The sequence below is a fragment of the Anser brachyrhynchus genome, assembly GCF_964034855.1.
Source record: "Anser brachyrhynchus genome assembly, chromosome: 9".
In the NCBI taxonomy this organism is placed as follows: Eukaryota; Metazoa; Chordata; class Aves; order Anseriformes; family Anatidae; genus Anser; species Anser brachyrhynchus.
The window spans coordinates 537,044-561,736 of record NC_137703.1 but is presented as its reverse complement, the minus strand read 5'-3'; the positions used below and the strand labels follow the sequence as shown (position 1 = coordinate 561,736).

The following is a 24,693-nucleotide window of genomic DNA, read 5'->3' as shown; positions in this document are numbered from 1 at the left end:
TCAGGGGCTGCAGGATTTGATTCCTAGCCTGACTCATGCAAACTGAAATCTCAGCGTGCCACTGGAGCTGAATCTGCCTGCGAATCCCCCTCTGCTACCAGAAGCCTTCTGTCTGAATCAAGAAAAATACTAGGTCTGCATGTGACTTTGCAGAGTATTAAGATGCCGGTTGGAAGAGGCAATATGTTGTGAGGTTACACAGCCTGCTGAATTACTCAGAGGTTGTAAGCCTCACGATAGTGAAAAGCTACATAAGTGACAGATGAAGCTTGGTGTGAATAAATATAAAATAATACATGGGGAAGAAAAACAGTCCTAACTATATGCATTCAGGGAAGAGATCTCTCGAGTTATGACACAAAGTCCTATGCAAACATCACACAGCAGTTGGCAGCAGTCCATAGAAAAGCACAAGAGAATTACAAGAAAAGCATCGGAGAGGGGGAAGCTTGTTCTGTTCTTGAGAATTTGGAAGTGATCATAGAGAAAAAAAAAAAAAAAACACACAAGGAATTACCATAATCTTTTTGTATCCAGTTCCTGTAAAGATCCTACATTTGATCTCATTTACACTGTGCTGGCAGAACTCCAGCAGCGTCAGCCAAATGTACTAATTCACTCCTGCTCACGGGGGATCAAAGTCAAGCTCTGGCTTTCACAAGAGTTAACACCTGTGCTTTTAGCAGGACTTGTTAAGCAAGTGTTCCTAAGAATTTAATTCATTTTCCCATATCTCAGTAACGTTTATAGTGGAAGACAATTTTTCTTACTGACAATTTGGGCTTAAGAGCTTTTTGTGTAAAACAAAACTCTGAAGCAAGTCTTTGATTGTAGCAGGATTCATGAAATGAAATTAATTAGTCCAATGTTGCTAATAACCCACAATAGATAATTTAACACAGTTTCACCACGGTTTCCTACACCATTCAGTTCTTGTGAAGGAACAGATACTTTTTGTTACATTAAAGAAGAAAAAAAGAAAAAGAGACACCACCCAGTATCTTTCTTACAACTGAGTTTAGAATAAGGAGTACCTCAGCTTGTACTGCCAGTAAGTTGTGTGTTTCCCCTTTAGATCAGTGAATGAACATGTGACGTTGGTTCCGACACCTGATGAAATTGTTGCCTTCCCTACAAAACTGGGTGCAAAGGAGCTGGCACAACGTCCCGAGAGCGACATCCACGGTCGGGGCAGGACAGTAGCACATTGCCAAGGAAAGCAGCAGCACATCAGTTAAGGAAGTTTCTCAGAATACCCACAAAAACATTACAGAAGTCAGCCTGGTTTTATTAACAAAACTCCTGACCACAAATAAAGCAATCTGACTTTGAAACAGACAGAAACGCAGCCTGGGAAAACTCCACCCGAGGTGACCGGCAGCAGTGGGACCACTGCAGGGCCAGTGCCGCCAGCTGGGGGAGAGCTCTGCCCACGGTCTGCAGGCCCTGCAGCGTGGCCGCGCCGGCACGTCCCGCACCGTGGCAGTGCCAGCAGGCATGGCGGCATGGCCATGCCAACGCTGCCAACGCTACCTGACTGCAGCTTGTGACAGGGTGTTACAAGGCATCAGGAGCTGCACCTTGGAATTTTTTTCTGTTGAGTTGATACAATATATTGTTGAGAATTTTCCTAAAAGCATTTCCACTTTAAACAAACGGGAAAATGCAAGGACTTGGAGGGACCAGTGAGTTCACAAGAGTGTGGCACTGCCTAAGCTCTTCCACCCTGTGGCTGTTATTGCCAACACGCTCTCCATTTTTAAAAGTGAGTACATCTCAATCATCCTGCGTAACATGAGTGCTTGTAAGGTCACCGCAGCTGCAGACACCACGTCCAAACAGCAGAGCACATCCACGCTGCTGTGGGTCAAAGCTCAAGCCTGGCTCTAACACCGCCTGTGGCAGACGGCCCGTAGCAAACACGGCACAGAGCTGTGCCACCCACACAGCACCCCAGTGCGGCGGAGCGCCCGCCCCAACGCCCCAGCGACACCAAGCTCTGTGAGCCCTGGTCCGGCTCCCCTCACACAGGCGGCCGCAGCCCCACCATGCCCAGGCCCCCGCGGCCCCAGGCTGCCTTCACGCCAGACGGCCGCACCACACCACACCACCAGGGTGGCAGCGGTGGCTGCGGGCACCGCTCCCTGCCGGGCTCGCCTCACGCTGCTGGCACCGTCCCCAGGGCACGCGGCCCCAGGCGGGGCAGCCCGGCAGCCCCTGCGCCCGCCGCGTCACCACGGAGACCGCGCAGAGACCGGAGTCCGCCATGGCCGGGGCCGAGCCGTACGGCACAGGGTCAGCCTCGCCCCGCGCTGCTGGCTGAGGGCCGGCCCCACAGCCCTGCTCGCGTGAGGGGCGCACCGAGGAAGCCGGTATCGTCACCTGCAGGGAGTGCCGCGATGAGCGACACCGGTGCTGTGACACACGCAGCCACCGAGCCGGGCACTTGGTGACACCCGGGCGAGACGGGGCAGCGGTGCTGAGGTAGCCTGGGGATGCCAGGGCAGCGAAAGCCCAGACAGGGCATCCCAGGCACTGCGGGAGAGAGCGGGGTCACGGGCACCGTGAGGCCATGTGCCAGCCTTCCACAGCCTGACTCGGGGCACGTCTGCAGCCTTTAGACCAGACGCTTCAGGTGTCCTTGGCCAACAGCAGAAAAGCCAGAGTCAAGCCCCACTTCCTATGTCTAAACCGTTCTAATTTCTGGTTACATACATTTGGAGAAGTTTTGTTTATTAGTTTATTCTTCAAAGGCAACTGCTTTGAAGTCATTGCATAGGACTAATACGCAGGTTTCTGTCTTAAATTAAGGGAGATGGAAACGTCAGGCATTACCAATCCCACCAGTGTGCAGAAGCCACCAGGAATTTCAGTGTCCGTGCAAACAGAAGCTAGCTGGCTTTATGAACATGCCTACGAAAAATCACGTAAGCAACAGCTTTTCTCAAGAAGCAGGTTGTTCACCTGCATTCTTTCACACAGGCTGCCTGGTGCCCAAATGCCTGCTGTAGAGGACCCTGCTATTTCCTCAAGATCTTTCTGCACACCAGCACTAGCCCAGGGGCGGCCCCAGCAGTCCCCTCACGAACCGCTGCAGAACTGCTTCCAGCTGAACCTCTGGGCCTCCGCGGCGTGTGCAGGAATGCTGCGCCAGCCAGTGGGTGTGGAAGTGCTCAGCAGATGGCAGGAATAGCTCATTGTATTCTTTTGAGAGGTACATCAAAGCCTCTTAGCTGAAAATACATCAACCTTTTTTCTCCTCCTGCTCAGCTGAGTCATCCATACGTGTGACTCAGTAACCAGCCCCTTCACCTACTGGGTGAAGCAGGTTGTACTTTAGCAGGCAATATGTTAAGATAAGGTAGAAACTAAAACTATCCCGTTTGAGCACCTCATCGAGCATCCTTTGTGCTTCATTTTCAATGCCAGGCAGTCACAGAATGGATGAGGTTGGAAGGGACCTCTGAAGATCGTCTAGTCCAACCCCCTGCTGAGCAGGATCACCTAGAGAACATTGTGCAGGATGGCATCCAGTCCTCTGCAGGGGAACATCTCCTGTGCCTCCAGGAGCAGGAATAGCAACCTGGGTTGTAAAACACAGCACACCACCTGGAAGTAGTGGGGAAAGCTGTGTGCAAATCCATCCCCATAGAAAGAGGGCATGCACAGCCTACAACAGAGAAAGAATGCTCTCTGCTAACCCTTGGAGAACGTTTGGAAAGTCACTGTGAATGTCTTTGCAGGGGAAAAGTGTTACAGACTTTTTACTTTAAGTGGAGGTTCACATCTTTGCAGCATGACTGTCACGGTCAAGGTACAGAAAAAAAAAAAAAAACATGTGCCAGCAGTAAATCATCTACCTGTGTTTGAATATAGCAGCAGCAGATAGAGATGATACAGAAGGCAGGTTAAGGAGGGGGAATATCCCCCAGCACTGTGGCCAGGTACTGGGCTTCCTGGCAAGCCCTCAGTACCGCAGCACACGCAGGGCTATGCCCAGGCTGCACAGTGCTGCTGCTGCGTTTTGCCCTCCTGAAGTCACTTCTTGGGTGGGGTTTGAGAGCGGTTACACTCTGCGATGCAGCATGATCGCAGAGGTTGATAACTACATATATCTTTGAACTGCAATTTAAAAAAAAAAAAGTTCAAGCAAGCCATCAGCCACATCATTCAGTCTTTTAAAAGTATATGCGACTCCTATAGCATTGCTTTCTGCTTTTCCTCCTGCGCTAGTGCATTCACTTCCAGACATGTCACCAAGCAGCAGCTTCCATTGCAGACCTGGGAATTGACCTGAGGCTGCTGTGATTCTTACCCCGTCCTTTCCAAGTACACACTTGGATTTTGTCATATTTTCAGAAGAGAAGGACTTAGAAATGCATTTGGTATTTCAGCCTACCCAGGACTTCTTTATCTGCTTTCCAGAAAACGTTCAGCCACAATGAGCTTACTTAAATGGACAAGACAAATTGTGTGGCAGCAAAAGGAACTGAAAATCATGCTTAAAAGAACAAGGAAACTGCTTAATTTGCCTGGAGTGGAAGCAATGGCAGCTCACACACTGACCACATCAGTATTAAAACAGCAAGCGATGCACATGGAGCAGCAGTAAGATGCACACCTGGGGCAGCTGGGTGTTGGTAACACCACCTGCCTGGAGTGAATGTGGGGCTGCTGAGGACAGTGACAGAGACCCGGTCACAAGAGATTTTTCCTGCCGCCTCAGAGGCCAAAACTCTCTTCCTTGCACTCACACAGCATGGGCTGCACTTGGAGATGAGAAAAAACAATTGCCTCTCTGACTCATACTTCTCAGAACCAGAGAGACTGGAAATGTTTTAGAGTGCAATGCAATATTAGTTGAGTGCTACAAGTCATTGACTGTAAGCAATAAGCCATCTCCATGACTTCAGTGGGACTGCTTTTAAGGTCAAGCCCATTTCAGGTCCTTGTGGCATTTAGGAAGGGTCACCCTCAGCTCCCGGGCAGCCTTTCTGAAGTCGTAGAAAGGTGTGCGTTGAGGAGGTCTCAGGCCACTGAGGTAGCTGGTGAGAAAAGGGTGGCGTGCTGGAAGAGAGGAGATATGCGAGAGTCTAGGAGATCTTTTTTCTGGGAACACAGCACTGCTGTTCAATAATTCTCATTATTGCTATCACTTGCAGCCCTGCCAGACAAGTTCAGCAGTTTAGATACTTTGTGCAACTTGGAGGTAAGTACTCACCCAGTTTTGTATTTTTTATATATGAATTTTATGCTTAGTGTTTTTACCTTTGAACAAAGATATGACTCCATACTGCTATTTCTTTTTCCTCTTCAAGTTCAAAGAAGATTTTGTGAAGCTGTTCAAGCAATCACTACGGACGCTCCCCTCTGTTGGCCTGCCGACTATTCTGGCCTACAGACCTGAATCATCGTGGGACAGCATGCAGATTGAGGTGAGTCAGTGGCAGTTCCAGAAACCATGCTCCAGAGAAGCTAAGTATTTAAAAATTATATGGTCAGAAAAAGATTGATTCAAAAGTGCTAAACATGTGCTATAGTAAATAAAGTGTGGTTGCCAAACGGCCATAGCAAATACCCCTTCACCCCTTACTGTTGGGGACAACTGCTGTCTCTCTGAAGAGTGCTGAGCTCAGGTGTGCTGCCTTTGTGAGCAGAGGCGTTAAACACTACATTTAGCAGGTGCTATTGGCAGCTGCATCTTTTATACATCAGTTTCAAAATGCGTTTTCAAAAAACAGATCAGTCTTTCAAAATATCTAGCATCCATCCTTAAAGTGCATCAGTGCAACAGCTATGACTTGCATCTAGTCAAATATGTTCAGCTTATTTAATCGGCAAGTCTGCTGGTGATTCCTAATGAAATCCCACACAGATTCTTCTATGATCAACAGAGCTGCAGTCAGGAAGGTTTTTCTCTGCAAAACCACAAGCAGTGCATTTGAAAGGGTTAATGCAACAGAGTGCTCAACTGCAGCATTCTGCACGTTCCAAAGCTTTCCCTCTCTTTGGGATGGATGGGTCTCAAACACTACATTAATTCCATTTCTTTGAGCAGTACTAAGATTCTTAATTGCTACAGATCAGCTTTTCTTTTTAGTAGTTTCCTGAACCTAATGGCCTGATTTAAATTGTTCCAAGATATCACAGACACAGATGTGTTTTAACTGTTCTTACACACATGCTTTAAAGTGTTGCGTTTCGAGCAAAGCCTTATTTCCCCAATATAAAACAAGGATTTGTGTGCTGATACTATGCTTCTGTCATCCATACCTCCACTTCAGGTAGAGGAGGACTGCACTCCAAAGTGTGAGTTCTGTGGTAGCCTGCTGAAGCCATTTCCTTCCTTTGAGGACACTTGCCCAGAGTCACAGGATTATGAATCAGTAAGCTGGTGGGAAAGGATCAGCCGATGTTTACTGTGAAAAGTCCTGCTGTAGTGACACTGCTCTTCTGCCTTCCAGAAGTTCTGCTGCGAGCAGAATCGAGACCTCTACGAGTTCATCGTAAAGGAGACAAAGAATCGCGAAAGTGCTTGGAATGTTCCCATTGCTATCAAACCCCACAAGTCCCATGGCACTGAAGCTGAAAGACGCCTGTCAAAGGAGAGAGCGTACCAGAGGTACCATGAAGCAGCTATGGAGAGAGCTAAGGATTGCTTTTGTATAAGAAACAATAGGCTACTCTGGAGGGAGAAGAAGTAGCAAGAAAATAAAACTACAACATGGGGGAATGAAAGAAGAAGAAAAAAAAGTCAGGCAACATGCACTTATATTCTATCTAGACCCTCTTGGCTTTTCTTTTACTAATTTGTATGAGAGGGTGGCAAAGCATGTGCTTGCTGTTCGTAATAGATACAACATACCCAGACACGGGAAGGGCCCAAAATGTAACTGCAACTATGGCAGGGACAATATTTGTGTCTCACTTTTGCCCCATGTGCCAAAACAATGCTTGAATTTTTATTTCCCTATTTTGCTGCATAAACCATGACATGCATTCGGATTCCAATTTGCAGAAGCCTTAAGAACTCTGAGTTTGACTTCTGCTGAGTTCTTTAGATACCTGCATAAACTTAGGGCCTCCTGCTAAGTGTATGGCATAGGCTTAAAGACAAGTAACACAGCACACCTAGAAGTAAACTGCTAGTTTCCCTAAAGATCTTTTGCAGTCTGATGGTGTGACTACCTCAAATTATACACAGAACATAAACCAAAGCCGTTGTTAGGCATAGTCAAGTTTATAAGAAGCTAAGCAAGAAAAAATAGTGAAATATTCTTGCACATCACCTGTCTTGTTCATCTAGCGGGCAGCACTCCTTTTACATAAAAATCCTCATATAAAATTCATTAACATGTTAAGCTTTGCTATTAGTGCAGTTGATACCATTACAATCACAGAGTTCATTCACTGAAATCTCTGTAAGGGAAAAATTTGTCTTTGCTGGGATATTAGATTGATAATATGCCATTGTTTCCAATAGTTATTTGCAATTACAGTAGTGGAGAGAAAAACAGATTCAGAAACTTACATTCCTACTGCAACAATATCCAGCACTGCTAGCATTTAAAACAGGATACATGAAGTGTGTGTCATGAACATTTTGATTTTCCAGGCAGCAGGAGAGACAAATGGCCAGACAGTTAGCTTTCCTGGCAGCTGAGCCAACAACTGTAGCCGAATGTGAGTTTGCATTTATCTACGTATTTATTTATCTATTTATCACAACAATGAATTTGGTGGAATTGCTTGTCTCTAATGATCTCTAATCAGATAGGAAGATTTATGCAGTGACTTGCTAGTTCATTGTCCAGTGTGCAATCCCATTAATTAATATAGCAACATCTAATTTAATCTCTCACATGAAAAAAGCAAGAACAGTTACGTGGCCATGGCACAGAGAGGACCTACCTTACTATGACTTTCAGTGCTTCTACCTGAAAGTTTCCACAGAGATACACAGAAATTGACCTTAGAGAGCAATAAGCTTGTAAAGCCAACCCCTTGGAAGGTAGGAACTCTCAGAATTAAGGTGATCAAGGTTTTACCTAATAAAGTGAACAGTGAATTTCTAGCTCAGACTACAGGTGACTGAGCAGCTTTGGGGATCTGGTGAGTAATAGCAAAGTCCTTTTGACTAAGAACAGGTAAATGGGATTTCAAATATGGGCATATTTTCCACAGAAGATGTCAAGACAATAAGGTTGCTGTGTCACCAAGGGTTGCTTATTCTCAGTCCTCTAGAGCACGGAGCCATGAGTGCTTTCTGAAAAATGTCATTATTTACACACACATACATATAAAAGTAGAAAATTGGACTCTGAAGTAGCTGAACAGCTAGGACAATCCTTGTTAGATAAAAAGTACCCCAAGACACTCCCAGGATAGAGCATTTCAGCCAGAGATTTGCATTCCACCAAATTACTGTCTCCCTGCAGAGACACCAGGCAGCCCTGATGTCAGAGGTACCAGCCCTACCTGATGCACACAAACCCTTCCCTTTCCTCTTTAGGTTCAAGACAACCTGGCGTGATTTCTTACCTGCTTTCTCAGGAGCCACCATCTCCAACAGGCTGGACACTGGTACCTGGTGAAAGAGCAGCAAAGCCCAAAGAGGAGCCCATCTCCTACAGCATCACCTGCTGCGATTTCACCGTTGTGGGCGGAAGGGCAAGTAGCTGCTGCTTGATGGGACGAGCTGCACCTGGATTGCACCCACACTGCAGAGTAACTGGAGCCCTGCACTGGTGCCTTTAAAGGGGCAGCTGTGTGCAGGACTTCTGTCATTCATTTTATTGTTTCTTTTCCAATCTTAGGTAGTGAAGAATGAATTGTTGGAAAGATACTACAAACATGGAGGGAAATTTCTTACCATGCTTCCAGATGGAACAGCGCAGTTATTGTATCCTTACGGGGCTTACCTGCCAGCACTAGTCCAGGGCTGGAAATGTACTTTTAAGTGTGTTCTAGCCTGCTTTATCACAGAATAACCTGGCCCACCACTTCCACTGTCAAAAAAAAAGCAGTAGTGAAACAGCTTAAATAGCCCTTGGTGTAAAATATTTTCAGATCAGCCAGTAACTCCGATGAAGGAATGGCACTCGTGTGTTTAATACTCAGCTTAGACATGCCAGCTTGGTGTTCAGACCCGCTCCCAAGCTGTGGTCCCATGGATGGAAGCCTTGCTGCCAGCCCCAATGAGACACAAAATACCTGCTGCTCAGATACATTCAAGTCAGGTTTCAGGGGCTAGGGCCATTTTTTTCCCCTGGTTGTTACTTTTTTTTTTCTTTTTTTTTGTAAGCTGTGTGAGACCTGCCCCTGCTTTCTCTGTCTTCATTCACGTTAAGTTGGTCGTTTCATGTTGCAAGGCTTGTACTTTCAATAATACGCGTTACAGGCTCCACGGATGTGTCGTTAAGGCTTCTAAGCAATTCTGCCCAGGTTATTGGTTAAAAAACAACAAAAAAGTGTACTCTGACCACTTCTTTTGTCAGTGTACAGAAAACTAATGTAGGAAAACAAACTTTGGCCCTTTCCCAGGTAATACCGGCTGCACACCACTGTTCTGCCTTTAACACAATAATCCAGGTAATACAGCAACTTTTATACTTCAAAGTAGTGTTCTGAAATATTTAGTATGTAAAAACAGATCAAACACACAAACAAAGGCGTTGTGAACACCTTATCTGACGATAGCTATCCATCTGGAAATCTGGCAATCATTGTCATACAAGAAAGAAAATGGTTTATTTGCATAGTACAGGAAGACAAGCACAATAACGCCGAAATACAAGCAGTATTTAAGTCCAATGGCAGAAGTACTTGTTATTACCCACACGGATCTGTATGGTATGTTTGTGGCAATCATAGCATCTTTTCTGTCCACTGCACATTTTATATTTCAAAGGTCATAAAATGTATTTTTAGTAGCACTCAGAAATTAAAAGGCAGATATAGCATAGGGGAGGTGCGATCTGTAGAGAGAGCGAGTGTGTTTTACAGACTCGTAATGCCATTGGGAAAAAGCAGTCTTTCAGAGACACACAGCGTGTGCCAAGTTGATGCAGCAGCCCCTTGTTCCGTGGAAATTCTTCCTATGAAGAGAGGAAGCCTTGGCTCAGAGGTATTCCGGACGAAATTAAGATTAAACCCACCCATTTCCTCTCCCCGCACCAGAGAAATACTTGCCAACAGTAGTGTAGAAATGCAAAACTCTGAAACTGGCTGCTGTTTTGTTGTTGTTGTTGTTGTTGTTGTTTTTTCCAAACAGTTAGGTAAGGAGGAGAAAGCACTCAGTGTGCTACTGGCCTCTCGTTTTTATGCTTTTTTTTTTTTTTTTGTATCCTGGCTGCAGCCTGGGTAGTTTCCAGGGGCTGAGCCCAACAGCACTCTTGTTGGGGTGCCAAACTTGTGGCCTTGTGCTGGGAGCCTCCCTGAAGAGAAGAGCTGCTCCCCATTGTGTTTTCTGGGGGGTTTAAACCGAAAACTGGCTGTGCCTTGGCTTGCAGAGCACTGACTTGAGATCCTGTCCCTGTGGGGTGCCAGGGATATGGGCAGTGGAGGCTGCAGGATGCACCATCTTGGTGCGGAGCTTTGATTTTCCTCTCTTTTAGGATAAACATGAATGTTCAGGGAGGGCAGTATTTGGACAAGGCAGGCAGCAGGGTGAGACGGTGGACGTGGCCAAACAGCTTAACATCATCAGGACCCTGCGTCCCGCTGAGCCCCATCTTCATCTCCCTGAACCAGCACGTCGGGGTCAGGATTGTGGGCCAGGAGAAGATCATTGTTTCCTTCCTCGCCATGGGACAACAAGCAAAATTCAACGTGGGAACCAAAGTGCAGGTATTTCTCAAGCGCGCAGGCATTTCTCAAGCGCACAGGCAGCTCTACACACAGCTGCTCCCCACAGCAGGAGCGGGGCAGCCGGGGAAGCTCCTGCCCACGGATCACACTTGCCCCACGGTGGGTGCCCCCTGCATTGCCCCGCAGCCCCAGGGTCACCCAGCTCTGCAGGTCTCTCTCCTGGCGAGAGGCCTCACCCCAAGCCCCCATTCCTCGGAGCCAGCGCATGGCCACGGCTCCGCTGACAGCGCTCGCCTCCGCTCCTGCCAGGTCAGCCCGGCCAGCCGGCTGCGTCCGCCCACCCCGCTGAGTGAGGACGACCTCCTGCTGCTGGCCCTCAGGGTGAGGATCCTGCGGCTCTTCGAGAAACTGCGCGGATGCTTAAGCTTTCCTTCCAACGAGCAATGGGACAAAATCAAGCCTCCAGCATACCTTATGACACAGACTTTAAAGATCTTACACCTTTGCACAACTTCTGACCTAAGTGAAGAGCTGCGCAGCTCAGTTAGGGCGATACTAAGTGCTCAAGTCTGACCAGCATGTATGGTGTGAAGGCAAAACAAGCCGAGCCTGGGAAGAGACAGAGACGCCCCTGAAGCTGTGGCGCTTGCATGTGCTCAGCAGGGTTCCACCTGCAGCTTTACCCCGCTGCGGTGTGGAGCCGAGGACAGCCTGCAGCCCTTCTGCACAGCCACTCTCCTGTGGCCCTCCCACCTGACAGGTGCCTGCTCAGCGTAAGTGAGGCTGTGGTGCAAGAAGCACCAGCTCACGTTTTGGTGTGAGCTCATGGCGAAGTACGTCTTGTCTGTGAGGCTTGAAGAGGGGCTTTGCTCAGGGTACAATAAATCCATGCTTGAGGTTGGTGCATTGCTCCTGAGTGGCTTCTTTTCCATCTCCCAGAAGAAACCAGCCCAGGCTGAGCAGTCATTTCAGCCCATAAATTTGGCACAAAGAAGAAAACAAGCAGAGCACAGCTAAGGCACAGCCTGTGACAGGAAGGCAGGGAAGAGTGAACCTCTGAGTTCACTCAGAGGTTGCCTGCACAGGCACCTCTCTGCGCAGCCAGCATTTGCCGAGGACATTGCACCACCGGCATGTCCGGACTTCCCTGGAGGGAGCGCCTTACGGCAGCTCAGCCTGCTGCAGCTATGAGAGCGATTCTCCCATGCAGAGGGAGACAAAAGGCCACAGTTCACCCAAAGCAATCCCAAGGCACTGCCTCAGCAGTGCTGGGGTGGGGGGACAGTGGGCCGTTAATGCAGACACCAGACGGCACGCACAAGCTGCAGCCCCTGGCAGCAGCTCATGAGCAGCTGATGGACCAGGAAGGCCCCACTCCACACCCGCACGGCACCACGTGTCACCCTCTGCTAGGGCCCGACAACCACAGCAGGAGTGCGGGCAGAGGCAGCGGGACGTGGACGCCTCATGATCCGGGTGCCTCAGGCCAGCCCCCGTCCCAGCTCCCCACGGTTCGGACGTTGGAAGCCAGGGGCTTCACTCGCCCCTTTGCCCTGCATTTGAGCAGCTTCGCGAGGTGGCTTCTGATGTCTTTGCTGTGCAGGGCATAGACAAGGGGGTTGATGAGGGAGTTGGTCTCGCCCAGCAGGAATAAGGCGTCCTTGAGCGGGTCAGACAGGTTGCAGGAGCTGCAGGCGGCCTGCACAGTGCCCCCCACCAGGTACGGCCCCCACGAGAGGCTGAAGCCGATGATGACGATGAGCACGGTCCGCAGCGCCTTGAAGTGACGCAGGCGGGAGCGGAGGCTCCCAGCCTGGGCGCAGGCGTGCTGCAGCCGCTTGTGCTGCAGGTAGGCGATGCTGCCCACCGAGACGTGCAGGCACACCAGCACCAGCAGGGACGGAGCAAAGATGCCAAAGCAGATCGTGTAGAGATACTCACTCTTGGCTGCATAGAGGAGCCCGCAGTAACCTGTGTAGTTGCTTTGCTGGAGAGAGGGAAAGATCAGAGGCAAGTGTCCAAAAAGGAAGGAGAGCATCCAGAGGACAGTGAGGGAAAGGACCACAGGCATTTTCTTTGGGAGGGTGGGGTAGGAGAGCGGCAGCCTCACCGCCAGGTACCTGTCCAGAGAGATGAGGAGCAGGGTCAGGATGGAGCCGATGCACGGCGTCATGCTCATGGAGATGCGCAGGAGGCAGAAGGACTTGCTGCGGTCAAAATCCCCATCAAGGATGTCGTCCAGCGCCTCAGAAATGCACATCACGCCCACCAGCAGGTCAGCGGTGGCCAGGTTGAGGATGTAGATGTAGCTGGTGCCTGGCTGCTTCCTCATCAGCTGGTAGACAGCCACAATCACCAGCAGGTTGGCCGGGGGAATGAGGCAGCTCAGGAGGGAGTGCAGCACCGTGCACAGGATGTTGACCATCTTCCCCGATGAGGAGGGTCGTAACAGATGCCCAGAATAAACAGACCCCAGCACAAAGAAACCCTGCCGTGAGGAGATGTGTGGCCAAGCTGGTGGGATGGGACAGAAGTGCTTCAGATTCTCCAGCTGCAGATTGAGGCCAGCAGCATCTAAGTCAGTCCTTTAAGAGGCGCTTAGTCCATCCCAGGAGACCTCTGGGACCGTCCCAGTTGCCGCCAGTCGCCAGTGTTTTTTTCAACACTTTCAGCCTCTCTTCTTCCCATCTGACTGTGTTCCACACCCGCAAGGGTGCTCCAAGCGATGCAGAAGAGCTGCCGCTCTCATCCATGCTCGGTGTGAGTGGCTGCAGGGTGAACTCTCCAGGGAGGAGCGTGCTGCAGGGGCGCTGGCTGGGTTGGCCAGCTCCTGAGCACGCCCGTGACGCACAGCGATAAGGAGCAGCTTTCCAAACAAAGCCGAAGCGGGTGGATGGCAGCTGCTCCCGGGCACCCGTGGTCAGGGGGGATAGGAACTTGGTGTGAGGCCACTCTGCCCACAGCAGAGGTCTGAAGAGGCCCCCGAGAGCTCTGTCCCATGCAGCCTCCCTCTCCTGATGCCCGCAGACCAGCCCTGGCACTTTGCATAGTAGTATTTTAAACCCTAAGTAAATGCTTTTGTTAAGGCGTTTGCAGTCCAGAGCATGGCAGATGTGACTGTCGGGGCTGCCTGGGCTGCAGCAACCCCTCTGCCCGTGCTGCCGGGCAGCGCGCGCGGCCCCGCGGGGTTTGGGCAGCAGGGTGGCCCTGACCAGCACAGCAGGTTTTGGAGGGTCTACCTGAGACCATGAGAAACAAGGGAGCATTGGAGATACCAGGGGAGCATGGCAATACCTGGACAGTTCTTCACTGTCCCACGGCTTGTCGGGTTCTCCTGGCAGTGGGTCAGAAAAGACGCTTGTGTGAAATTAGCTTTTATTATATGTAGCTGTAAATGCAGCACTAATTGGAAGTGACATGGTAAACGAGTTCAAAAATACTAAATCCAATTTATGTCAAATTAGGCTCAGGATAAACATACTATATTCATTAAATTCACATTTATGACAGATTTGGAATTTAAGTTCACCAGTTCAAGACAGATATTACTTGCAAGCTCTTGTTAATGAGTGGCACAATGGCTCTGCTAATGGCACTGCAAACACTGCTGCGGAGGAGTGCGTGCCGTGCTGTCGCAGCCAGGCAGTCACGCACAGCACCGCAAGGCTCTGCCCGCCTTGGGAAAATGCCTCGTCCGGGCGGAAAGGGAAGCAGAGGGTATCGGTCACGCTCAGTAACCTGCTCTTGTTCTCATCTCATCGCCATGGTGTAAACATGGTGCAGGACCTTTGAGAAAGGGCAGGTACTGCATGTTCAACAGAATCACTGAGGTTTAAACCCATGCCAAAGGCTGTAACATAGTCTGCTGGGCAAAGCTGCGTCCTCAGAGCACTAGAGGTAACGGGGTATCAGCACGTACCCTCTGGCTGAATACACGGAAAATGCAGAGGGTCCAGAAAGCCCTGCACTGAATATTTTTGGAGGCTGAGAGCTTCGAGAGGGTGAACGGGAAACATTGTACGCTCAGCCTGAGGTACGTCCTCTTGGCTGCTGCTGGAGATGGGTTCCCAGGCTCAGGGCACCCATGGTCTGAACCCATCCCGCTGTGCTGAAGCTAAATTCTGGGAAGCACGGACTTCAGGCTGAACACGTCCTCCTGGTTGGAGTGCCACAAATATTGAGTTGTCATCTGGTGTTTGGCAACTGGTTTGCAGGGAGGCTGTCAGATATTGCTGACTAGTGACTAGCAAGGCTCTTTTTTCCATTTTGTCGTTCAGTTTTTCAATTGGAAATGATCCATGACTAATGTTCATGAGGCCTGGTCCAGCCCATAAAAACAAATCTGCTCTGTGCACCCTACAACCCAGAGCAATTACAGACATGACTGAAACACAGCCAGCCTGTGCTCCCCTAGCAGAAAAGCAGAGAGGGCTGTGCTTCTGGTGTATTTAAAGAACACCAGCCCAGGTTCTCACGTACCTAACTCCAACGTGTTGTTACGCAATCTTGCAGAGATGAAAGAAGAGGAATATCGTGGGCAGCGAGCAGATCATGGGCAAACATCACCAGGGTGATACCACAAACAGCTCACGGAAAGTCATAGCCTAGCAACACATCTGTGCACTTATTTGTTCTGTCTGAACTGTTTGAAGTATATATCTAATGAGAAACTAAAACTCTATCCATACTAGACATTTTGGTTAATATATTTCAGAAGATATTTTATGGATTACCTAAAAAGATTATTTCATCATAGAATGAAGAGGCCATTGTATGTTTAATGGTTGGGATTAGCAACACCTTTATAGCAATTGGTGTCAATTTTTCTTTCCTCTAGGTGGACAGAGCTTTGAAGTTATTTGAAACACTACTTAAAGCATTCCTTAAAGTCTTGAGGTGGGTCAAAGACTGCTCTTACAAACCATGGCAACTGCCCTCATGACAGCTCTGCAGATTCCCTTCTTGTCTGATTTACTGCCCCAACAGAGAAAATCTCCCAGCCTCAGCTCCCCATCCAAAGATATTTTTTGATAAGAAGGATCCGGGAAGTACTTTAACTAGTTTTACAAGGGGGACAAAACCCAGTACCTCAGAGCAGGAACAAAAAGCAGAGTGGGAGATGAGATGTCTCTACCTCAGCGGGGCACGGCCCTGAGGATCCCAGCTGTGCAGCCTCACTGGAAGCAGTTTTCTGCCTGTTTTGATGGCAGAATGGGCTCAGTACGAGCTGAAAGAGCAGGGCCAGAGCAGGACCTGCAGCTACCGCAGCTCAGACCCAGCAGGAAACCTGAGCACGTTTATTCTCAGGGAGAGGACTTGGCCCCGGGCACAACTCCCTCCCAGGCAGGGCGAGCTGGAGCGATAGCGATGCCACTGCCCTGAGGACAGCCCCAGGACAACACCCCAACAATCGGAGAGCTGCAGCTTCCACAGAAGCCTAATCCCACCCAGCACCTGCTGTAGCCACCCAGCGCTCGCTGCACAGCTCTCCAGCAGCAGCAACTTTCAGGAGCTTCCTTGCCACGGTGTAAAATGGCAGCCCTGGGCTTTACAGCCTCCGCCTGGTCCTTAGGACAGGAGCTCCCCGAAGCCCCCTCAGAGGTGCCATCACAGGAGGCTGAACCAACACGTGCAAACCCCCATCCCCACACAAGCGCTGTGGTTCCTCGCGCCTCACGTTGGTGGATGCCACCCCGCACCCGGCCATGCCACACGCAGTGGAGGGGGTGGTGGCTGCCACCGCTCACCGGTGGGACGCAGCTCGAGTGCCCTCCGGGAGCAGCCAGGCAGCACCCCCTCGGCCACAGCGGGTCCCCAGCAGCTACCTACCTTGGTCAGGAGATGAAATGAAGATGAGCTGCAGGTTTCAACCGTGCTCGTTCTGCCAGGTGACAGGGGCTGCACACCTACCGGTCACACTGACACAGGAAGCCCAGCTGAGGAGAACCCTCAGCTCCCCCCAGAAAGCTGAGACATTACTTTAATCCAGTGAGGTTCTTCCAGCACAGCACCCGCACCACAATAACCGAGGCTTGGCAGACCCGAGGAACGGGTGCCACAGAGCTTCAGCCAGGCTGTCGGCCTCCCCGTGGCCCCACGCAGGCACCAGGCTGGGGGAGCAGGCACAGAGGGGCCTGGGCAGCAGGGACCCCACACCACTTCTGTGGGAAGTGGAATTATCCCACCCTTCATCCCGAGCGTGGCACCGACCTCTGCTTCACATTTCAAAACTCAGGCATGAAGCACGGCTTAATGCAGTGCCCCGAAACATCAAGCAGCTCTCACTGATCACAACTCCCAAAGCCGTGGCATGCAGGCTGCCCAACACCCCCTGGTTCACGCAGGCACCGGGCACAGCACAGGTGGGTTTGTCAGTGAAGAACTGACAGAGTCTGGCTTTTGCAAACATTGTTTGGAACCGGTGGGGAGAAAACAGCTGTGCACAACAATCCTAACAGGACACAGATGCTGTAAGGCACTCACAGAAGACAATGAACACACCACTGACTTTGGGAAGTGGACTCTTTATGTATTTTTCGGTTACAATTCTAAGAATATCACCACCATCAGTGACTCAAACAAGGTACTTTACACAGTCAATGAGAACTCTTTATTTAAATTAATTTCCTTAGCTTCTATTTAGGACAGTAGAAAGGCCCAGCTTTTCAACTCTTCAGAATGGTCACAGGAAAACCTCTTCAGCTGGCCAACACAATTTAAAGAGCAGTTGACCTTCATTTTTACTGAATTCACAAAATGATGCAATCACTCTGCATATAATTTTGTTCATATAATTTAGTATATATGCACTGTTCAACTCTGCCATATATTTTGAAAAATATACAACCCTGCTTTAACCACATTAGAGATATTTGATAAGACAGCTGTCAATTACTTAACAGATTAGGACAATATCAGACACTCCTATAACTTCATTTTAAACTACAAAAAGAACATAAATCCATATAAAATACAACAGATTAAACAAACTTTTTCCAAGGGATAATTAGGTATCAACTCAATCTGCCATCGTGTGAAACATGAATATAAAATAAGTTACAATTAGTAATGCCTGCATTGTTGAGCTGTGAACTGGTCGAATGAAATCTTAAAAAAACTATACAGTATTATTGCACTCCATGAATGTGCAGTATCTGGAGACACGCCAGCACTGAAAGATGTCTTTCATTAAGGTTTTTTCAGGAGGCACAACGTGACTGCAAGAGAAGCATCCAGTCTGTACCAACAGCAAGCTGTCTTCAGTACAGGCCTTCATTGGTCCGAGACACGCGGCCCTTGGAAATCACCACTTAATTCCTGAAAATAGAGAGAAGTGTTACAGCAGGAAAATACTCCCGAGTTAAACTAGCAAGCCCGTAGTCAGCACTGCCCAAACAGAATGCATTTGCTGTAAAGTAGGAAGAAAGGCAGGCTCTGTGTGCTTCAGGTAATAAAAAACTGAATTATAAGCAGTGTCTCTTGTGAGGTTGTAACTCATGACAAGAGGGGATTATTATTATTTTATTCTGAACAGTTATCTACGAGGATACGATCAGAGTGATACTACGTTAGTATCAATTACATAAGGAGACACTAGAACGCAGGCAGTGAGCCTCACTACCAGTCATCTCGACATGTAGAGTTATTTTCCATGTGGATAGAAACACCACTGAAGGCTTTCTGTTTTATATTGAAACTTACATCCTCTTAAAGAGGACTCTACAAAAGAACAGTCTTAGCACGTGTTGTAAGCTTAAAAATGCCAAAATCTACTTTGCAACACAAAGAACGCTGTCTTTGTAAAATCTGTACATACAGGATGTCGGGCTTCAGCATGCAGATCTAAAAAGTACTGGAAATACCAAACTTTTAAATAATGACGTTTCTAAAATACAAAACAACTTCACAATTAAATTGACTTCTGCTGTATTACCAGCAGACAAACTGGACTTAACTGAATAAATAAGGTATGTCTGCAAAAATCAGAAGTCAATGGTTTCTCATATTCCCTGCACTGCTACTTCGATGCATCAACCTCCTTGAATTGCTCTCCCCGTTTCATGAAGCTGTGCAAGTGTTTGTGGAGGGAGGCATCAACAGGTCAGAAGAGCTGGGCAGCACACGGTCTGTCACTTGAGAGTGGGGTGTCTGCTGGCAAGGTAACGCCAAGCAATCAGTCTCCAAATCCGAAGCATTCTTTTGCAAAAAAACTGTACCCCAGTTTTTTCAATCAATAATTCACGAGTGGTCCCTTAAATGTAGATTCTCCACTTTTGCACCAAGACAGTTTTTTCCTGGCACATCGCTGTTCCTGTGAAGAACCGTAAGCTAAATGTATTGAAAGACACAACCGATGCCGAAACACAGAACCGGCCCATTATCTAAAGCACAGAAGCATGGATATGACCACTCAACCTCTGCTACTAACAGTCCAGGAACGTTTGCAAAAGGCTAAAACAGTATAGCACACAGATAAAGGCAAGAAAGCATGTTCTGCTTTCTAGGGTCATGCAATTCAACTAGGTTACAAAGTGTAGACAAATCCTTCGCACATAGACTATCAGAAGGCACATAATGAAGCGTGTTTTCTGATGTCTAATACAGTTCACTAACTCGAGGCTTTTTCTGGCCAAAGGAAAACCAGCTCCCAGTTTTGAAACAAACCCCAAAACAAAACCTCCCACCAGAACAGTACCTGTGAAGTCATTTAACTGAAAGTCACTAGAACTGTTTGGGGTTTTTCTTCAGTAAAACACTTTCAAATGAACAAATATCAAATACGGCGTTCAATCTGCAACATACAGCCCTTTACGGCCAAGTGAACAGGCAGCAGGCGACTGGAAGAAGACTTACAAGAAGTTTCAGTGCTGTTAGATGGGGCTATGATCGATGATGAGGCATTGACTCCATGTGCACGTTGAGCTTCATTTCATTATCAAGAATTTGTACAAGCTGCTGCATGGAAGGAAGGTGGCCGGACTCTAGCTTAGACCACACCGGAACATCTACCACAAAACACGTGGAGAAAACATAGTTAAATTGACAAGGAAACATGTAGGGCTAGATTACACACAAACTTTAAAAGATCTAGGAATCTACGCAGGTTGGTACTAATTTTTTGTTGAGAGAAATACCTGGATCAACACTGCTTCAACTACTCTGATACGATGCAGTCAGTCCTTACAAAGGTTCTGGAGTATAAAGCTCAACTTAGGAACTACTACATTGAAATGCACCCTGCACAATTATAAATTGAGAAACAAAGCACAGAACTAGATTACAGACCTGCACCTACAGCCTGAAAAAAATCGTACCATCAAGCTTACATAATCTTTAAAACCATAGAATTATTTGAAGGCAGAAGGTCCACAGACTCTTAATCAGAGACATCAGTACTGCTGTCTACCAGTACTGGAAATTCTGGGAATATCAATAGACTTAACATGACTGCAAGTCTAAACCGTATTTAAAAACTGGACAGCGAAAGCATCTAACTGGAAACTGTTCCTCTAGTTGATCGTTTCTTCCCTAACGCACATCACACACAAAGAAAACACAATACAGCTACTCCAATTCCCCTATGTTTTTTTTACACTGCAATTGTTAAATACATGTAATTGACTGTATTGTAAGACATGCACAATTTTCATCATGTATTGTGACATGTAACATCTGAAGTTTGAGGATGGGAGGCATTACACGCACCATCGCATTTTGGAACCCACCCATTTCGTAACGCCACCCCTCACCCTCCCAGCTGACAAACCGCTCTCACAGATCCGTGTACACATGCACCAGGATTCCCAGAAGAGAAAGTTCGTGCCTCACCATTCAAAGTTATCTCAAATGCACCTGTTGACATACACTGGTTCTCAATCATGTTGCTCAGGAAGAAAACCATCATACATGCATAAACCTGGAAGAGAACAGAGAGAATCCCAGACACTGGCCGTGCAAAGCACAGCTCATTTTATTCACTTGTAAGTGCTGAAGTTCACAGGCATCTTTGTACTCCCCTTTGCAATTTATTAAGTAGTCTTAAAGTGGCACAGCCATCATCCCTTCGTCCTCTCTGTAAAAAGATTTTGCACATTGTCTTTCAACGACAGGTATGAAAATTGTTCTGAAAGCACCCAGCTCACAGTTCTGATTCAAGGAAGCAAAGTTGCACCTTCTTTCTCCCTTCCTCCACAAATCTCCGCACATCTCAACAGCCCGTCTGCAGAAGTATGTGGTTAAGGTGGCACTTGCAGGATGACAAGGGAACGCAGATGTTCCTACACACTGCCTGTCATTTTCAGAGTAACACTTAAATCTAACACAGAAATTGAACAACTGCAGGCCTAGACACACAGCAAAGTCAAACTGCCTTGTTCGCAGCAATTGCCAACCCTGGAGCATTTCTTCAAACTAATAATTTAGAATTTTCTTTGTGCACTGGTGCCTCCGCAAGAACTGATGCTATCTCCAGCAATGCAGCACCTCACCCCATGGCCACCACCGCTTTAATTCCCTCTTCATGCAGAAGGGCACAGTCACACCGGGTGCTGCGATGCCCGTGGATTTAGCGTGGGAGATGCCAGCTGTTGAGGACACCACGGGCACGTCACAGCCAGCCCAGCTCGGTCCTGCAGTTGGCCCATTTCACTAAGGCGGTATGTTACAGCCTCCGTACGTTCAACCTGACTGAAGACACACGCAGACCAGCTGCACTGGGTAGCTGTTTGAGGTCTGTGCACAAGCGAAATGTATGCAGGTTAACAGACTTATACGTTGCTTTTGCTTTATAGAATAAATCTGGAATAGGGTTATTATAAATCAGAGTACAATGCCATTGATCTGTTAGTATCATCAGTACTGACTGACGGGGATATTCAACCCACAAGTCAGAGTCTGTCATACCCAAGTAAGTTCTGAAAAAAAAAAAAACCCACAGAATTTCAATTTGATTTTTCTAACCACGATCAAATTGTATGCCTAATGTATTAAAATTGGACAAAAGCAACCACTGCAAAATAGCCATGAGACAACAGAAAAAGGAAGCTGTAGTTTTAATAACAATACCAGCTTGAAACTCCACCTGAGCCCTTAAAAAACAAACCAGAACAAAAAAAACCTGCAGAGTGCCTTCTTAATAACTGCGGCGTTTCTTTAGCAACCAGTGTTACATCTTTATCAGTAATGTTGACCTCATCTGTCCCTCTACAGCATCATCAGCTTGGAAAGAGAAATACCAGGAATTAAACCAAAAGTTACAGAAGCCTGAAGGCTCTGATAGGACTACAGCGTGCTTACGTTAAGCCAGCAGCAACGTTCAGTTCCCCCACAGCACCCTCATGAAGCCATTCTAAAACTGCTTTTCAAAAATAAAAGATGAAAGCAAACAGTTTACCTTATTTTCTTGGCCCCACTGCCAGATGCTTGGAGCTTGCATGCCAAAGAAAGCAAATGGATCCTTGCCAACAATTATTAAGCCTATTAATACTAGTTTGAAGACTGACAGGAAGGATGCTATATGCCTATCAAAAGACAATACATAAGAGTGACTTAGAACGTTCCCATTACAACTTTACTGCACATAGCTATGATTTATCTCATTAGAATAATTTTCATAATGTACAGTCCAGAGTTTCAGAGGAAATATACAATTTTTCAAGTAAACTTATCTGTCTTTAAAAATACCTGTAACCCATAAAAGCAACACACATGAACAAAAACACGCATTCTCAGGATACCAGTGTTGTATGCCACACATACAGATTTGTTCTTTTTTCCCAACCAGACCTTAAACAGAAATTTCAACTTACATACATCTAAACTAGAGAATGCATTTAGTTTCTTGAAGAAGCTGTTCCATATTATAGAGATGTGTTCAACTGGTATGCGCTACTTCCTCTTAAAGCAGCTTTCCAGCAGGTGCAGAGAACTCCACGGTGCTCTGCAGGAATTAGAGCTATACCCAGAGAGCAAACGAGCGCTGAGGAATTCAGTCTCGTACCAATCTTACCACTGTGCTTATTAGGGGTAAGTAGGTCAAGAAGTGGCTCAGAAGCCACCACAGTAACTATGGCACCACTCTCTAGTGTGTACACGATGGTTTAGATAACAGCGGTAAATGCTGTTTTCATTTTTCATTTTTCCAGATTTCTTTGGGGTTTCCTGCCTTCCCCCTGCGCTGCGGTTAAGATCCCCCAATATCCTCTCCCCCGATTTACGTGATAAAAACCAGGTTTTCCCTACCCTGCAACCTTGACCTACTGCAAGAAATAGACACTAAGAGCACAAGCCTGAGCAACAAACAAGAACTTATATCCAGATATAATACGATGAAAAGCTGCAAAACTTCATTGTGAGCAACATGGACTATGCGGGTTACTTTAGATTTCCTTGGAGCACACCAGGCCTTGTAACACAGAAACCGCCTCAGTTTTCCATACACACGTTACCACATACGTATCTGGAAGGGAGACAACGCCATGCTTGCAAGCAAACACAGCAGCAAAAAAAAATCTTTTGTAAGCTTCGATTTTCAATTTTATTTAACTGCAAAGGCACACGTTCACCACTCACCATGAGCATGCACATTGGGGAAAAGAGAAAAAAAAAAAGAAGCACTGCTCGTGATTTGCTTACCTATATATAGGTTGAGGAAGGTAGTTCTCCCCTTCGATTCGGATGTCTGGGTACCGCTGGCTAATGACCCGCATGTACTCCTCAAACACCCGCCTGTAGCCTCAGGAGACACTAAACGCAGACAGGAATCGTCACCGACACTGAAGCGCTCCGTGCTAAGGTCGCTGCAAGCCTGGCATCACCACAACTCACCCAGCTCACGAATCGCTTTTATTTAAAAGGAAACTAAAACGCTTCCTGCCAAAGAAAACTGTTTGCAACCCAGTTGCACACCAAGGACCTGAGAGCTGGCCAGGCAGCGGTTCTTACCCAAAGCCGTGTCGCCCACCGGCGCTAGGCCGAGCGCTCCGCCGAAGGCCGGTGACCGAGGATTCATCCGTGTCCCCAGGGAAGAGCCCCGGGCCGCGAGGCCGGCCTCAGCATCGCCCTGCCCCGCGCCCGCCGGCCCCACGCGGGGCGACACCGCGCCGCTTCACGCCCTCGGCTTTACCTGCCCCTCGGGCCGCCCGCGGGCAGCGCACCGGGCCCGGTTACCCCCGCCGGGGGGCGGCCGGGCTGGCTGCTGCAGAGCCGCCCTCGGCTCGGGCCGCCCGCGCCTCTGCGCCGGCTGAGAACCGGACGACGGCTCCCGGCGGCGGGCAGCCCCGAGGCGCTCCCCCCGCCTCCCCCCCCGGCCCCCTCAGGCCGCCGCGGCGCCGCCCGAGCCCCGCTGACGGCCCGGGGCCGCCGGCAGCCCCCTCCCCGCCGCGGCCCCCCCGAGCCCAGGCCCGCCCCGCGCTGAGGCCCGCGGACGCCGCCCGCGCGCCGGCCCCGGGCTCCCCCCGCGGCCCCCGCCCCGCCACCGGGACCGGGACCGGGACCCGAGGGCCGGGACCCGCCGCCGCAGCAGCAGCGGGGCCCCGGCGGCAGAGGAAGGGGGGGGTGAGGCCGGGCCCGCCCGGCGCCGCCATCTTGCGGCCGCGCTCGCTCACCAGATCTGGAACTTGAGCAGCGGCCCGGTGGCGTAGGCCATGCGCAGCCTCTTGGCCGGCAGGCCGCCCTGCTCCGCCGAGCCGCCGCCCGGCGCCGCCGCCAGCGCCAGCAGCAGCAGCAGCCCCAGCCCCGGCCCCGCCGCCCGCATCTCGCCCCAGCGCCGCCGCCGCCGCGCCAAGGTCACGCGAGCGCCGCCGGGATCCGCGCAGGCGCCGCCCGGCCCCGGCCCCGGGCCCCGCGCGAGGCGGGGCCGCCGCCGCCCCTCCGGGCGCTGCAGCG

At 49.0% G+C, this 24,693-nt stretch overlaps 3 protein-coding genes and 1 long non-coding RNA gene across 11 annotated transcripts; 1 reads left to right on the top strand and 3 right to left on the bottom strand.

Moving 5' to 3' along the window:
- Positions 1–49: 49 nt before the first annotated feature.
- Positions 50–11,713, top strand: ERICH6 (glutamate rich 6). Of its 8 annotated transcripts, none has more exons than XM_080604687.1 (12): positions 50–2,484; positions 2,812–2,927; positions 5,163–5,209; positions 5,319–5,435; positions 6,285–6,386; positions 6,465–6,622; positions 7,616–7,683; positions 8,513–8,670; positions 8,817–8,902; positions 9,700–9,852; positions 10,617–10,848; positions 11,119–11,713. In XM_080604687.1, exons 2-12 carry the CDS (start codon positions 2,816–2,818, stop codon positions 11,380–11,382), a joined length of 1,497 nt encoding a protein of 498 aa, XP_080460813.1. In that variant the 5' UTR covers positions 50–2,484; positions 2,812–2,815; the 3' UTR covers positions 11,383–11,713. The 8 variants fall into 8 exon arrangements, with proteins under 8 accessions (XP_080460813.1, XP_080460814.1, XP_080460811.1 ...); XM_080604688.1 differs by having other exon boundaries at positions 8,513–8,674; positions 8,821–8,902; XM_080604685.1 differs by having other exon boundaries at positions 50–2,372; positions 9,700–10,126; positions 11,119–11,312.
- On the bottom strand, positions 4,638–8,679 carry LOC308199898. The gene is made up of 4 exons (XR_013955084.1): positions 8,542–8,679; positions 6,274–6,391; positions 5,269–5,475; positions 4,638–5,067 (listed from the first exon to the last, which is right to left on the bottom strand). It is a non-coding gene; the product is annotated as an uncharacterized lncRNA (long non-coding RNA).
- Positions 11,714–11,851: 138 nt separating the features above from the next.
- LOC308199893 (glucose-dependent insulinotropic receptor-like) lies at positions 11,852–17,186 on the bottom strand. The gene has a single exon (XM_080604712.1). The coding sequence runs from the start codon at positions 13,232–13,234 to the stop codon at positions 12,275–12,277; it is 960 nt and encodes a 319-aa protein (XP_080460838.1). The 5' UTR covers positions 13,235–17,186; the 3' UTR covers positions 11,852–12,274.
- Positions 17,187–17,317: 131 nt separating this feature from the next.
- SELENOT (selenoprotein T) lies at positions 17,318–24,633 on the bottom strand. The gene is made up of 6 exons (XM_080604714.1): positions 24,414–24,633; positions 23,443–23,553; positions 22,202–22,328; positions 20,638–20,725; positions 19,663–19,814; positions 17,318–18,126 (listed from the first exon to the last, which is right to left on the bottom strand). The coding sequence occupies exons 1-5, from the start codon at positions 24,560–24,562 to the stop codon at positions 19,690–19,692; spliced, it is 600 nt and encodes a 199-aa protein (XP_080460840.1). The 5' UTR covers positions 24,563–24,633; the 3' UTR covers positions 17,318–18,126; positions 19,663–19,689.
- Between the last annotated feature and the right edge of the window lie 60 nt (positions 24,634–24,693).